The sequence below is a fragment of the Drosophila ficusphila genome, unplaced genomic scaffold, assembly GCF_018152265.1.
Source record: "Drosophila ficusphila isolate 14025-0441.05 unplaced genomic scaffold, ASM1815226v1 contig_791, whole genome shotgun sequence".
Classification (NCBI taxonomy): Eukaryota; Metazoa; Arthropoda; class Insecta; order Diptera; family Drosophilidae; genus Drosophila; species Drosophila ficusphila.
Window position 1 is genome coordinate 38,057 of NW_025064737.1, and position 15,896 is coordinate 53,952.

Sequence of the window (15,896 nt, forward strand, 5' to 3'; positions counted from 1 at the left end):
TTAATTTAATTTCTTAAATGGCAAAAGTGCAGAAAAAAAGTTGTTGAGAATAGTGGAATGAAAGCTGCAAAAAAGGTGGCAGCCCCTTATTGTGGGAAACAGCTGATTTCTGATGGAGGCTTATTTGAACTTTTAAAAATGTAAGTAAGACAACTTAATTTACCGATCGTCAGACATATTAAAAACTCATTTGCTGCATCTAAAATGTCTCGATTTTCTTAAATCAATCAATTTCTGCCTTCTTTTGGCTTCAAAACAGGCAATTGAAAATATAAAAGGGTTTGTTTACTTTTGACCAAAAAAAGTCAGCTGTTTGAACCATTCCGATAACGAAACGATGACAAAAAGTTTGTGAAAACCGGAGCACCTAAAACGAAAACGTACGTTTTCGCCCAAAAACGAAAACGAGAAAAAAAGTGAAAACCGGAGCCTGCCTGTATATTTTTTGTTTTAACTTGTGTATGTAGATTTCACCGGACTATTTTATTTTATCAGAATTACAATAATGGAAGTAAGAAGTAAGAAGAGAAAAAAAATAAGAATATGTGTATAAGTGAATTTCACAAGAACTGTACTTTTCCTTAGAATCACAAGAACTGAGAAAAAAAACGAAGTATGTACACTGACGAGCAAAACTGTAACACGATTTCATTGTTTCAACTTCAAAAGTCTGTAACTTTTTTTCTAATGCACGGATTTTGAAGATCTTAGTCTTGTTTTGTAGGTTATATAATTTACTACTAATGTAGTAATGGGGGGTGCATTAATTTAAATGGAGTTGGTTCCTTGTTGTTAATCGATGGAATAATGCGAAAGGAGCAATATCTATCCATTTTACAAGAAAATTTTCCAAAGGAATTTTGGAAAATTGGGTATTTCTGCCGAAAAATGCGTTTTTCAGCAAAACAACGACCCCAAGCACACGTCCATATTGGTAAAAATTTGGATTTCAAAACAGAAATTTTAATCTATGAAGTGGCGACTACAATCTCCCGACATGAATCCAACAGAAGACTTGTGGAGTCATGTGAAATCGCAGCTGGAGAAATATGCATTTCCTCCAAGTGGAATGAAGGAGTTGTGAGAGCGGTAACAGGGCGTATGGAATAATATTCCCCCGGAAATGGTACGACGGTATACCCAAAATATGCCCAGACGCATAGAAGAGCTAAAAAAGTCCAAGGAGATGTGAACTCACTATTAAAAAATCATTAATAAAAATATTTCTTAAAAAAAATAACCAGAGTGCAAAACTGTAACATTTGACTTTTTTTACACTTTGGCGCGTCATTTTCTTTTACTGATATCAAATGGCTTTGAATTTTACTTAATAGTAGTAAATTATATAACCTACAAAACAAGACTAAGATCTTCAAAATCCTTGCATTAGAAAAAAATTTACAGACCCTTGAAGTTGAAACAATGAAATCGTGTTACAGTTTTGCTCGTCAGTGTATGTCTATGTGTAAGTTTCACAAAAACTGTTATTTTCCTTAGAAACACAAGAAATGCACAAACGAAAAAAGAATTGAAGGATGCAAATGTGTATGTCTGAATTTCACTATAACTGTTCTTTTCAACAGAATATTATATTATCTTTTATTTAATTATAAATATTATATTTCATCATATTATTATATTTCACAAAGCTATTATTTTTCACAGGAATATTATATTTCACAGGAACTGCAGAATTATCTATGTGTATATGTGGATTTTCACAAGAATCAAACAATCATTTGTTTATGTGGGGACTGGGCCCATAACCTATTGGATGTTATAGTATTTTGTTTTAAATAAAAGACAGTATTTATATTCACTTTGATTTTATATTCAATTTATTTCAATGCGCACACAACCAGCCAGTTCAAGGGATCAGAACGAAGAGAGAGAATTAAAGCAGAAATATCGACAACTTCATAAAAGAAACGGATTAGGCAGTGTGACCACATTTGTCATGTTGGTTTTGATAACATATTCCAACACGCGTTTATCTCGGAACCACGTTTTCGGACCTTACGGATGTAATTGAATTGGGGTTAACCAATCGTCATCAAGTTTTTTTTATAGGAACATTTCCTTTAACTAATAAACTAGAATTATCCAAAAATATTGAAAATAATTAGTGAGAAAAAAAAGCGCGAAAATCGAAATTTTTTTCAAAAGCTAATAACTTTTGCAGAGCAAAAGGGTATTATAATTTCAGTCAGAAGTTTGCAACGCAGTGAAGGAGACACCTCAGACCCCATAAAGTATATATATTTTTGATCAGCATCACCATCTTAATCGAAATATGTATGTACGTCTGTCCGTCTGTCTGTTTTTATGTAAACTAGTCTCTCAGTTTTAAAGCTATCTTGCTGAAACTTTCCCAAAAGTTGTGAAGTTATTGCACGCAGTATATAAGTCGGATCGGGCCGGATCGGCCGACTATATCGGATAGCTCCAATACAAGAGAATGAAATAAAAAAAATCTTACGCCGTTGTTTTTTATCATTTTTTATTTATTTTATTTTAACAAATTAAATCTAGTATTTAATACTAAAGTTAATGTAATCTAAGGCACTGGATACTAAGTCCTTCGGCCTGATAAAAAGATAATTAATAGTATTATATTATTTTACAGTCGGAGTTGTATTTTACTAATGAATTCGTGTAATTTTTGTATATTAGGTTTTGTAGGGGATAAAAGGAGGGAAGATGGGAGGGATGTTCCAAAAATTGAGTTACGCGTGCTCCCTACTACTGGAAAGGTTACCACCGCAGAACCGGCATGCCGGACGAGTGCAGCCTTGTAGAAGGTGTTCGTGAGTTTCCTGGGTGTGTCCTATGCGTAGCCGGGTGTATAGAGTGCGTTCGTATTTGTTGAGTCCAGTAGAAAATGATGTTTTTTCGCGGGATGGATTTATCAATTTGTATCTGTGGTTATAGGCATTCCAATTCATAAGTTGTTTTTGATCGGTATCAATTTTTATCAGCCTTTTGATGTCATTGGTATTAATGGGCGAAAACTGAATAGTTGGTGCCGTGCTCATGTATCGGGCAGCCAAGTCGGCATGCTCGTTTCCGAGAATTCCCTGGTGGCTAGGAGCCCAGACAATACTTATTTTTGTTTTGTATTTGGCGATTAACTTCTGTATATCACGTATTGTTGGGTCAGGGTGCCTGTGGTTCTCCAGAGCAGAAATAGTACAGAGGCTATCCGAGCAGATGACAAATTTCCCTTTGGAGTTGGAAGTGAATCGGCAGGCCTGTAGAACAGCAAAGGCCCCGATGGTAAATATGGAGCTGAAGCTCGGAAGGGTTCCGCCGGATAAAATGACGTTGTCACTGTTAACAACAGCGAATGATGATGTCCGCGTTGTTTTAGAGCCGTCGGAATTAAGCCAGTTCCTTTGGCCCAATTGGCTTTTCAAAAGTGCGAATTCTGATTGGAAGACTTCTTTTGGTGTGTCGCTTTTAGTGTAGTGATGTAGCTGCTTGTTTATTCCAGAAGATATGTGTTTCCAAGGTGGAAGGAGGTGGGTGTTTGTTTTTTGTTTGGGCGGTGGTAGGCCCAGCAAATCCGTGAAGCTGGAGCATCTATGAAGAGTTGAGAGAATTCTGGGCTTCCGTTTTTTCTTAAAAGTAGATATAAAATCTTTTACTAGCGATCGGTTAGGGCTAGTGAGTAGCTTTGGAATAAGGTTCTTTGTGGTCCTTTCTAAACGATCGAGAATGCTTGGTAATCCTGTTTCAGCCAGAACGCACTGTATTGGAGATGTTGGAAATGCATTAATTGAACGACGAGCTGATGAGTAATTTGGAGGTTGGATTGTCTTCAAGCTGGATGTTGCGCACCAGCCGTAGATAGGTAGACCGTAATCAATTTTGGAAAGGATGAGGGAACGGGTTAGGTTGGTTAGAGTATTAGGGTGTATGTGTGAGAATTTGGAGCTGAGAAATTTGATTATGTTAGCTCGGGATTCGAGTTGTTTTCTTAATATAATACAGTGTTCCTTAAAGCTAAGCCTGGAATCAAAAGTGATCCCAAGTATTTTTAAGTTTGGAACAGGATGGATAGCCTTGTTGTTGAATTCCAAAGTTGGGAAGCAACAGTGGATTTTGCGGCAAATGTGCAGAGTGTGACATTTATCAATGGAAAGAGAAGCACCAGAGTGTAAACCCCAGGCTTCTAAATCTTGAAGAACATTAATGAATATGTTTTTTACGTTACTTAGATTTTTAGCTTTGGTGTAGATTATGGCGTCGTCTGCGTATAACGATATTCTTATTTCCTTGTATCTAGCCAGAGTGTTGTTGATTTCGTCGAAGGCAATGATGAAGAGGACAACAGATAGAGGCGACCCTTGAGGGATTCCGTTGGACAAGTTTGCCGGTCCAGAGGTTTTGTCGTTGACTCTGACTTTAAAGGTCCTCTTAGTCATAAAGGCTTTTACAAGCCTGTAAAGTCTTGGACCAATGCCCCAAAGCTGGAGTCGAGAGAGCACAGCAATCAGCCCCACGCGATCGAAGGCCTTTTCGAAATCCGTTGCCAGGATGGAGACATGGTTTCTTGACGAAATAGCATCCGAAACGAAGTGTTGGATTTTAAGGAGAGCGTCCATGGTACTGTGGTGGCTTTTGAATGCAACCTGGTTGCCGCTTAACAGGCTGTGACGATTGTGTACCACATAAGACGGCGGGCCATCATTTTCTCGATTATTTTGCTGAGACAAGGGATTAATGATATTGGGCGAAACCCGTTTATTGTGGAAGGATTTTTGTTTGGCTTAGGAATGGGAATGACTGTGGAGGATCTCCATGTGTGAGGGTAACTGCCTGTGGACAGCATGGAGTTGTAAACATCCAGGATACATTGTTTAAGGCTTTGTGGGGTGTGCCTTAACGTGGGATAGGAGATTCTATCGGCACCGGGAGTTTTACCTACGGCTGTATGAAGGGCCGTTTCGAATTCAAACATGTTAAAGGGAGAATCCAGAGATTTTGCTGTTGGTGATAAGGCAGTGGGATTGTAGGATGAGGAAAGGTAGGAATCTTGACGGGCTATGTATTCGCTGCTAAAGTTATCATCCGCACCATATTTGGACCAGACTTCGCTGAATTTTTCAGCAATGGCTAGGGAATCTGTCAATAAGCTATTGTCGGAGAGGCGTTTAATGTCTGACCATATCTTTTTACAGGAGGAGGCTGGGGAGATTCGGGAGGTGAAGATTTCGAAAGCTTTGCGCTTTACGAGAAGCACTGTCTTCTTGAAAAGGGCATTAGCTCTTTTGTAGTTTAAGAGGTTAGATGTGGTCATTTGGGATTTGAAAATATGGAAAAGTCTTTGTTTGGAGTCCCTAAGCTGCTGTAGCTGGGGGTTCCACCAGGGGATTTTTGCTTTATGCGGGATGCGCTTTGTTTGAGGGATGGAGGAGTTGGCAGCAGCTCTGATACTTTTGGAGAGAAGAGCGACCTGGTGGTTTAGGCAACCAGGAGCCCATCTTGCTTCAAATTCAGCGCAGATTTTACCAAACTTTTCCCAGTTGGCTAGGTCGGTTTTGTATTTGGGAATAGGTAGAGTTACATCAGAGCAAAATGGCATGGTTAGAGCAATGAAAATGGGGAAATGGTCGCTGCCGTGCAATTGGTCACTGAGGGACCAACTGCAGCGGTGTGCTATTGTGGGGGATATTAAAGATATATCAACATGAGCCAGAGAATTGTGAGTGGAAAGGTAAGTTCCAGAACCATTGTTGAGAACAACAAGGTTGTTAGAAGATATGATTTGTTCTATTTTTTTCCCACGAGAGTTTGAGTTAGGAGAACCCCACATAGGGCTCCAGGAGTTGAAGTCTCCTAGAAGCAGAAAAGGTTCGGTAATTTGGCTTAGCGCGTAGGATAAATCGTTGCTAGAAAAACCTTGACACGGAGGAATGTACATGTTTAAGATTGTAATTATGTTTGGGAGTTCCAGCTTGATACCGTTGCAAAGGAGGTCAGAGTTTATGTTGATTTCTGAGTGTGGAATGTGTTCTTTTATGAGTATTGCTACTCCTTGTTTTGCGTATGTGTTTTGGGGGAAGTTCAGGAAATACCCTTTATAGCCCTTAGGGCATTGAAAATTTGTAAAATGATGTGGCAAGTGAGTCTCCTGAAGGCACAGAATATCAGGAGAAAATTCGGTTATGAGTAATTTAAGTTCGTGGTAATTATTGAAGATACCATTAATGTTCCATTGTAAGATATTAATGACCATGTTAGGGGAATTTGTTTTAGTTTTGGTTAGAGGGAGTCAAAGTGAGCTATTAAGAGTCAGAGTCAGAGGCGGTGTCTGTGGGAGAGATGGATTTCATATCATTTATTAATTTATCGGCTACACTTCTAATAGTGCGGATATGTTCTATGCGTGCAGTGAGATTGTCGCAAATCGTAGAGTTGTGTTGTTGGTCCGAGCTAACGCTGGGAGCACTAGATGTCAAGAGAGTGGATGAGGAGCGAGTGAGTGTTTCGGTATCTTTCTTTGTATTGGAAGTTTTTGTCTTACTTGAGAAAGGAGTGTATAAGAGAGGTTGTTGCTGAGAGACCGGGAGGGCAGTCTCTTGAGAGTGGTTGGTGATGTTGGCAGCAGTGATGCCAAAATTTTTTCGAAAAAAAAGGACAGATTGAGAAAAAAAAACGGGAAAAATAGGATGAAAATATTATAAAAAGGATAAAAAAAAAGGACAAAAAGTTTTTTTACAGTAATTTTATTTTTTATTATTAAATTAATAGTTTTAAGGCATCTTTGATTTTTTTCCTTCGTCATTATTGCTGTCCTCATAAGTAGGCATGGAGCCAATTAATTGGAGAGACTTTGCAGGCAAGTTATAATTATGACAACATAATTTATGACGACGCAATCCAAATCTCAAGAAAGAACACATGTACATACATGTATTTATAAGCGGTAAGCTTTTGAAAATATATGTATGTATATTTACCTGTTTGCCAAAATGGCATTTAATGAATCTACCTCCAAACGGTACCTAATTTTGGTTTTCACCAAGTTTACTTGGCTAAAAACTCTCTACCTCAGCATTTGACCATGGTAATGAAAGCAGACTGAGAGGTCCTCATAGGGGTTGTTGCCTGCAGAATCCCGATACCTCTTCCCTTCTGACCAAAATGTTGAAGTATCTTCAATATTTTCCCAATTTATTAGGTGAATATTGGAATATTGTGAAATTATTTTGCTTTTAATCTTAGAATTTATTGAAAATATATTTAAAATAGGCAGAATTTACCCTTTTTGAAAGTAAATAATATTAGATTTTATAAAAGGACAGATTTCCGGATGAAAAATCTAAAAAAGGACAGATTTCAGGTATGCGGATGATTTTCAATTTTTTCCGGATGAAGGGCTAAAAACAGGACAGATCTGTCCGGAAAAAGGACAAATTGGCATCACTGGTTGGCAGTGCTTAGATGAGCATTGCTATGGTCGTTTGTTTTGTTAGCAGGGCCGTTGTTGGCTAGAACACGTGCGTAGTTGGTTGATGTAATTATGGAAGGATTTTGCTGTTTGAGAAGTAATCTAGCTTCTCTTATACTGCATTTTCTTGTTGTTTTGATTTTTATTAGTTCTTTTTGTTGTTGGTATCGTGGACAAGAGGGAGCAGAGGAAGCATGCTCTTCTAAGCAGTTTGCGCATTGGGTTCGTGAGCAAGGGGATGGGGTATGGGGGGAAAGTAGCATGTTTCGCAAGTAGGAGAGTTTTTGCAAAATTTGTCTGTATGACCCAGTTTTTGGCAGGTCTTTCACCTCATAGGGTTGGGGAAGTACTCCCTGACCTTGACGGTGTGCCATGAAATGTCAAGCTTGCTGGGTAGGTTGTAGAGATCAAAGGTTACAAGAATAACTCCAGAGGGTTTTGGGGTCCCGTCAACTTTCCTGGTAAATTTGAAAACCGAGTGAACGTTTTGGCTGACCAGTTCTTTAACAATTTCGTCTTCGGGGATGTTTATTAGACAAGGGGCGTAGATGGTACCCTTAACAAAGTTGAGGGATTCATGTAATTTGCACTCGATGTCGCATAATCCTGCTAGGTTATTTATTTTCGTGAATTTACCGGCAGCGTTTTTGTTTTTAACGAGCATTAAAAGGTTGCCATCCCGAAGAGTGGAGATGGACAGAATTTCTTTGCTTATAATATTTAACGCACGGTTAACAGCAAAGCAAGAAAACTCGGAAATTTTTTTGCTTGTGTTTTTGGAAGATATGATGATAAACTTTGGATTTTCTTTTGTTGTTTCGGGAAGTTTTGGGAACACCTCTTGAAGTTTTTGGAAAGGTCTTTTTTTTTGATTTGGGGCTATCGCTAAGCCATGCAAAGCGATTATCCCCTAAGTTTGGGGGCCCAGGGGGCATGGTTTCAATAGCTTGAGACTGTTAAGTTTAGGCTTGAAAACTGGCACTGGAGAAAAAATATAAAGGAACTATTTTAGCGGATAACCGTGTGGAACGAGGCCACGAAAGAAAACAGGCACTGACGTCTGCGCACGAAGAGAACCACGTGGTAGAAGGTTCGGGAACCACTTTTGAAAAAAAGGTATCGGCTAACGACGAGAGATGACTGCTCGCGACGAGAGATAGACGAAGACTGGTTTTTTATCAGTTCGACTTGATTTCTTCAAGATGGCGTTTTCTAACTGTTATTGAATTTCGGATTAAATTTGATCAAAATCGGACACCTCTATCATATAGGTAGCTATATAGAATTAATGGAAATAAATTTATAATATCGTTGTTTTTTATCCCATGAGCATGATTTTTTAAATATCAGGTTTTTTAACAACTCTTATACTGAAAAAAAGTTTCATAAAAATCGGCCGACTATATCGGATAGCAACCATAGGAAAGATCGAAAAATCTATAACGAAATAACGGAAATATAATGATAACATCGTTGTTTTTTATTAGATAAGCATGCTTTTTGAAAAAAATACAAAGTTTTCTAACAACTCTTGAATAACGAATTAAATTTGGTCAAAATCGAACAACTATATCATATAGCTCCCATATCATCTATAGTCGAAAATATGGAAAATGAAAAGAAAAATCGTCTAAGCCTTGATGTTGTTTAGCCTTTATGCATTTTGTTCGACATATTTGATGACTGCAAGGGTATATAAGCTTCGGCTTGCCGAAGCTAGCTTCCTTTCTTGTTTTTGATTAAATAAAACTAAAATGGGCCGTGGATCGGCACTAAAGGATGAAGAAATGGGGAAAATTCTTGCATATTTGGACTTAGGCCTTAATGTGAGCCAAATCGCAACGAAAATGAATAGATCGCGAAATGTGGTACGCCATTTTTTGGAAAATAAAGAAAACTAAAAAAAAAATTATAAAGGGCTCCAAAAAACAAAGTTGACCGGTCGAGATAGGCGGCATATAGTGAAAAAGGCCTCTAATTCCACCATGTCCTGCGCCGGTTTGGCTTATTATGTTGGCAACAAAGTGTCGGAAACCACAATTTGAAGGGCTTTACACAGTTGCCAACACTTGGTGCCATCAAAAATGGCAAGAGCTCCTAAAATTTAAATGATCCACCAGCAGGCGCGGCTCAACTTTGCAGAAGGAAATTTTGCAACGAATTGGCGCTCAGTAAGCTATACTAAAAGGTTCCTGCTAAGCTTTATTTTAATATTTTTTAATGTTTAGATTATATTTTCTGATGAAAAAACTTTAATTTGGATGGCCCTGATGGGTTCAACTTTTACTGGCGCGACTTGCGGAAGGAGCCCCAATATTTCTCGACGCGCAATTTCGGTGGAGGCTCCGTCATTCATTGCTGCTGAAACTGTTTGTAACTACTCGAATGGACAGTGTTAGAAATATCAAAGTATTGGAGGAGTTTTTGAAAATATGGAAAAAAAATAGAAAAATCGTCATAAATTCGATGTTGTTTAACCTTTATGTATTTGTTCGGCATATTTGATGACTGCAAGGGTATATAAGCTTCGGCTTGCCGAAGCTATCCTTCTTTCTTGTTTTTATCTGATCCTAGTTCATTTTATGCACAGTACTGTACACTTTAAGAATTTTTTCGGTTTTTGTGTTTCCGATTACCCGTTTTGGTTGAATCACTTCCGTAAGCGGGACACCTTTTTGCCGAAATGTTGCAACTGAGGAACGCACCCTCCCGCCCCTTTTTGATTTTTCAATTTTGAAATTTTTTTCGCGAAATAAATATGTTTTCAAATAAAGTTACAAATTTCAGATTTTTATCTTTAACCGTTTTCTCAAAACAAGTTTTTAAAAAATGTCAATTTTTCGGCTCTACAAGGTGAGAACCTGCCTTTAACTTATGTATGTGCCACGCCCACTATTACGCCTAAAGTTCTTAGGTACTTACAATTTGGATTACGTATGTAGAAAATCTAAAGGGAAATAGATTGATCCGCAGAGCTTCGCAAACAGTAGAACAAAGATAGCACTCCTTCGATATCTTCTTGGTTTGTCCCGACTCCTCGTTTAGGGTATATTTCCAAATAGTCAAATTAAGAAAGAACACTTTGTTTTCGGTATTTCCGTTTTAACATAGCAGACACGTGTTTATTCGTCAGGAACCAAAAAGGAAGAGAGCGAAAAAGCTTCAAACAATAGTATGGCCGTATGTCCACAAAATGCCAAAATATCGATATTCGATATATATATATAATATTCTTTTGACCTTAAATGATGTGACATTTCCACAATATATTATACTGTTTTTGCCTATTATGATGTAACATTTCCACACACCTCCTCAAAAATAGTATATATATATATTCTATATAGTTTACTTAAGATAAGAAAAGTGTCTGTATGTGCTATAGTGGGGTAGTACAATTTCAGTCCAACATTTGTTGCAAAGGATTGGGGAAAACCCACAAAAACCCAATCAGACTGTATAATGCATTATGATTTACGTTAAACAATTTCATTTCAAATCAAAAAAAAAACAAAACAAAAACTTAAAGTTGAGACAGCCTCTTGATTTTCAGTGAGATCCATTTCATTCCATTCCATTTCATTTCATTCCATTCCATTTCTTTTCAGTTTATCAAATTCATTTGATCTCGCAGATCACAAAAGCGTTGCGCTGGTAATGGTTTAGTTAGCATGTCTGCTATTTGTTTACCTGTGGGAATATAAACAATTTCAATTAGGTTCTTATCAACCTGTTCTCTTGTAAAATGATATTTTATATCAATGTGCTTTGAACGTTTATGACATGAGGGGTTATTGGCAATACTTATACATCCTTGATTATCTTCATATAATCTAATTGGATTAATTACATTTATCTTTAAACTTATTAATAATGAATTTAACCACATGGCTTCTCTAACTGCCTCAAATAAGGCCATTTATTCTGCCTCTGTTGAAGATGCTGCTACCGAATTTTGCTTCCTTGTATTCCAACATATTACGTTAGAATCAAACATTTTAAATATGTATCCAGTAGTACTTTTTCTATCTGATTCACTGCCACCCCAATCTGAATCCACATAGCCGACCAAAAACTCATTAAAATTTGAGTTTTTCTGAAAAGATAACTTTAAATCAACTGTACCCTTTAGGTACCTTAAAACTTTCTTCAGGCATTGCCAAAGTTCTGTGTTATTCTTTTCACAATAACGGCTTAAGAAATTAACGGCTGTACTTAAATCAGGTCTTGTACATAACATAATATACATTAAACATCCTATTACGTTTCGACATGGGGCATCACACTTATCATCTGAGCTAAGAGCAATATGATTAAGTTTAGTTGGCAGAGGACCGTTAACAGGATTGCAATTTTCCATATTATATTTCAAAAGTATTGTTTTTATGTAAGCAGATTGACTAAGACTTATATGACCATCACTTTTATCAACTTTTATACCTAAGAAAAATTTAATCTCATTTAAATCAACCATTCTAAATTTGTTCATTAGGTATAATTTAAAGTCTTTCATTAATTGTTTATTTTTAGTAGAAATTACTAAATCATCTACATATAAGAGTATATATATATTAGAAAATATATCCCCTTTGTCAAGAAGATATATACAACGGTCTACTGGTGAATTAACAAAGCCTATTTCTGTCAATGCTTTCTCGAATATTTCAAACCAACACCTTGCAGCTTGTTTGAGACCATAAATAGCTTTATGTAGTTTACAAACTTCATTTTCTCTACTTATTAGACCCTCGGGTATTTGCATATAAATTTCTTCTTTTAATATTCCATTCAAAAAAGCTGTTTTAACATCCATATGATGTACTAAAAGGTCATATTGATTTTCTATAGACATAATCAATCTAAAACTCGAGATTCTTGCTACAGGTGCAAATGTTTCATTATAATCAACTAACTATTCTTGCGTAAAACCACGAGCAACAAGTCTGGCTTTATATTTTATTGGTTCACCGAATTCATTTTGTTTCATTGTAAAAACCCATTTACAACCAACTACATTTTTATTTTTAGGCTTTTGTACAATTGACCAAGTCTTATTTAATGAGTGTGAGTCCAGTTCTTCTTTAATAGCTTTCTCCCAATGTATTCTATCTTTACTATATTCAACCTCGACAAATTTATTTGGTATGGAATAGATTAAAGATTGAGTATGCATTACACAATTATTTATTAAATCTTGATAAGATACTTTTGGTTTATTCTTTATTCGATCACTTTTTCTAATATTTATCTGCGATTCCAAGTCTTCTTTTTTATAAGAATTTTCAACAGACATTTCTGGATCGGCATTCTCAAATTCTACCATATACACTAGGCTGTTCATCTGCTTGATCAGATATCCCTTTATTGTTGAGGACATTTTCATTATCAATATTGTAGGAGATAAGTAGTATACATATACATACAAATATATATAAGCACCTATGTATACATCACACATTTGTAAATACACATAACATAATTATCTATAAGCATATCTGTAAATTATCCCTAAGCTTTAGCAACATGTTGTTAGGATATATGCATACACACAATAAACATTCATTCGCATTTTGACTAGCAACGAGATCGCAAGCTTTTGATTGATCGGCCAACAAACGCGTGATATTTATTGAATAGCCCACAATCTCAGAAGTGGGATAAATACCCAAAACCTACAAAAAGTGCGATTTTCTTTTTTCTTCCACCATCCTAAAAGTGTTTAAAGAACAATTTGCAAGTGTGTGGTATGAAAGGTGTGGACCCAAGAAAATACTCAGTTGAACAGTTAAAAAATTGGCTGGGCCACCTTAAGTTATCCACAAAGGGTCCTAAAACTACATTAGTTGCCCGCATAAATCGAGTCCCAATTTCGATTCGAGGTAGCCAACCGCCGTTAGTTGTGAAATTGCTTCAGGAAGAACAACGAAAAGAAGCTGAACAAAAAATGGAAGAACAAAGTGAGAATTTCACAACAGGCGACGATCAGGCGCCGACGTGCAGCAACGCCAAGAATAACGACGCCAGCAACAACGAAATTTGGACTTGCGAGGAATTGCGTGCGAGTAAAATGGAAAACGAGCAGATAGAAGCAGACGAAGTGGGTAGCCAGAATGACGAACTACAGAAATTAAAGAAAAAAATGGAACAGTTACTAGAGGAGAATGAAGGATTGAAAAATACCGAAAAAGAGCGAGAACCAGTGGGAGCAGGAAACAAGGAGAGCATGATGCTGATGAGTGCTAGCTCTGTGTCGCTAAACATCATCAAAGACATGTTGCCAGAGTTTGGCAACAAGTCGCCAGTCAACATTTGGGTTGCACAGCTTAAAACTGTTGCTGAAATACACAACCTAGACGACAACATGTTGCGGCTGCTGATCATGACGAAGTTGAAGGGCGAAGCACTAACCTGGTTATACGATACCAATGACCGACTCAGTTTCTCAATAAACGAAATTTTAAATCAAATGATGGCAAAATTCGGCACAAAACAAAACAAGATGTGCTTGAGACGGCAGTTTGAGAAACGCAATTGGCTCGTAGAGGAGAATTTTGCCGCGTATTATCACCAAAAAATTTCGCTGGCCTCACAAATTCAGTTGGATGAAGAAGAACTCCTGGACAACATTATAGAGGGCATCCCAGACGACCATCTACGTCAGCAGGCACACATGCAGTGTTTCAAGCAGCCGGCTCAGATGCTGAAAGCATTTGAAAAAATAACACTCCCGAAGAAGGCAACGACATCGGTGAATTTGGAGAAGGCGAAAGGCGATGGGCAGCGTTTAAAAGCAGCAATCCGCTGCTATAATTGCAACTCCTTGGGCCACGTCGCAGCAGAGTGCCGAAAACCAAAGAGAGAATACGGGGCTTGTTATGGATGTGGCAGCTTGGATCATCGCATTGCTACATGTGATCAGAAGAAGAAGTCGACCAACGAATTTGTAAGGTATTTTAAGTTACAATTTAAAGCAAAAATTAATACTAGCATTTTCGCAGCGTGTCTCATCGATTCAGGGAGCCCGATCAGCTTCATAAAAATATCATGTTTAAGTGAATATTTTAAAAAATACAATAATAATGTTAATCAATGTGAAAAGACAAATGTTAATTTTGATAATTTTGACGATCTGAAAAATCATTTCAATTTTGATGTTTTTGAAAAACCTGTTAAAAATTATGAACAAAATTCTTATTTCTTTGGTATAAATAAAAGTAAATTAAATATCTTCGATAAAATAATTTGTTTTATGCCTGGTAAATATAGAGAAATTGAAATTGAAATGTTTGTCGTGGCAAACCAATCGATGAGTTATGATGCAGTGTTAGGAAGAAATTTTATTAAAGCATTTAATTATAAATTGACAAGTTCAATAATCAATGATAAAGAATATATACAAAAGGAGTGCCCTGAAATTCCAAATTATAAGACAGATGAGTTACAAAGTATAAAGTTAGACAAAGAGTGCCAAAATGAGTGTTTACCAAATGAGTGTTTAGAAAATGAGTGTTTAGAAAATGAGAGTTTAGAGTTTAAAGAAAATGAGCGGTTTGCAAAAGATTGTTTAGAGTTTGAAAAAAATGAGTGTTTACCAAATGAGTGCATAAAAAAGAAAGGTGTAAATAATGAATATAAAGAGAATGAGAGTAATTTAAATGAGTGGTTTAAAAATGAATGTTTAACAGATGAATGTCAGAAAAACGAGTGTACAACGGATGAATATGTTTCTGAAACTATTAAAAATGAAGATAATGTAAATTTGTTTGAGATGCTACCAATTGAATATCCTGAGGCTAAAGATGAGGTAAAATTGTGTGTTGGAAAAAATTGTAGTCAGAGTTTAAGCAATCAATTGCAATGTTTATTTAAAAAATGTTATGAAAATGCAAGCAGACCAAAATTACCAGAAATTAAGTGGGAAATGAAACTAAATTTTGACAATATAAAACCATTTCATTATTCTCCTAGAAGGCTATCGTATGTAGAAAAAGAACAGGTTCAAAAATTAATTGATGAGTATCTGGCAAAGGGATTTATTAGAGAGAGCGATTCTGAGTATGCATCTGCAATTGTATTGGTAAAAAGAAGAATGGTGAACCAAGAATGTGTGTTGATTACCGAACTCTTAACAAAAGTATGTTGAAAGATAACTACCCGTCACCACTTATAGATGATCTGATTGATAAGCTGGCAGGAAAAAAGTTTTTACAAAACTAGATTTACGAAATGGGTACTTTCATGTATTTATGCATGAAGACTCAGTTAAGTACACTGCTTTTACAACCCCGTTAGGACAGTATGAATGGCTCAGAATGCCGTTTGGGTTAAGAAATGCTCCAGCAGTGTTTCAAAGATTTGTGAATAAAGTCTTTGCAGATATGATAAAGTCAGGAGAACTATTAGTGTATATGGATGATATCTTAATAGCAACAGAGAGCAG

General features: G+C 36.6%; 1 protein-coding gene across 1 annotated transcript; it reads left to right on the top strand.

The window, feature by feature from the left end:
• Nucleotides 1-13,101: 13,101 nt before the first annotated feature.
• On the top strand, nt 13,102-14,631 carry LOC122320749. The gene is made up of 2 exons (XM_043209088.1): nt 13,102-14,399; nt 14,455-14,631. The coding sequence occupies exons 1-2, from the start codon at nt 13,203-13,205 to the stop codon at nt 14,491-14,493; spliced, it is 1,236 nt and encodes a 411-aa protein (XP_043065023.1). The 5' UTR covers nt 13,102-13,202; the 3' UTR covers nt 14,494-14,631.
• The last annotated feature ends 1,265 nt before the right edge of the window (nt 14,632-15,896 follow it).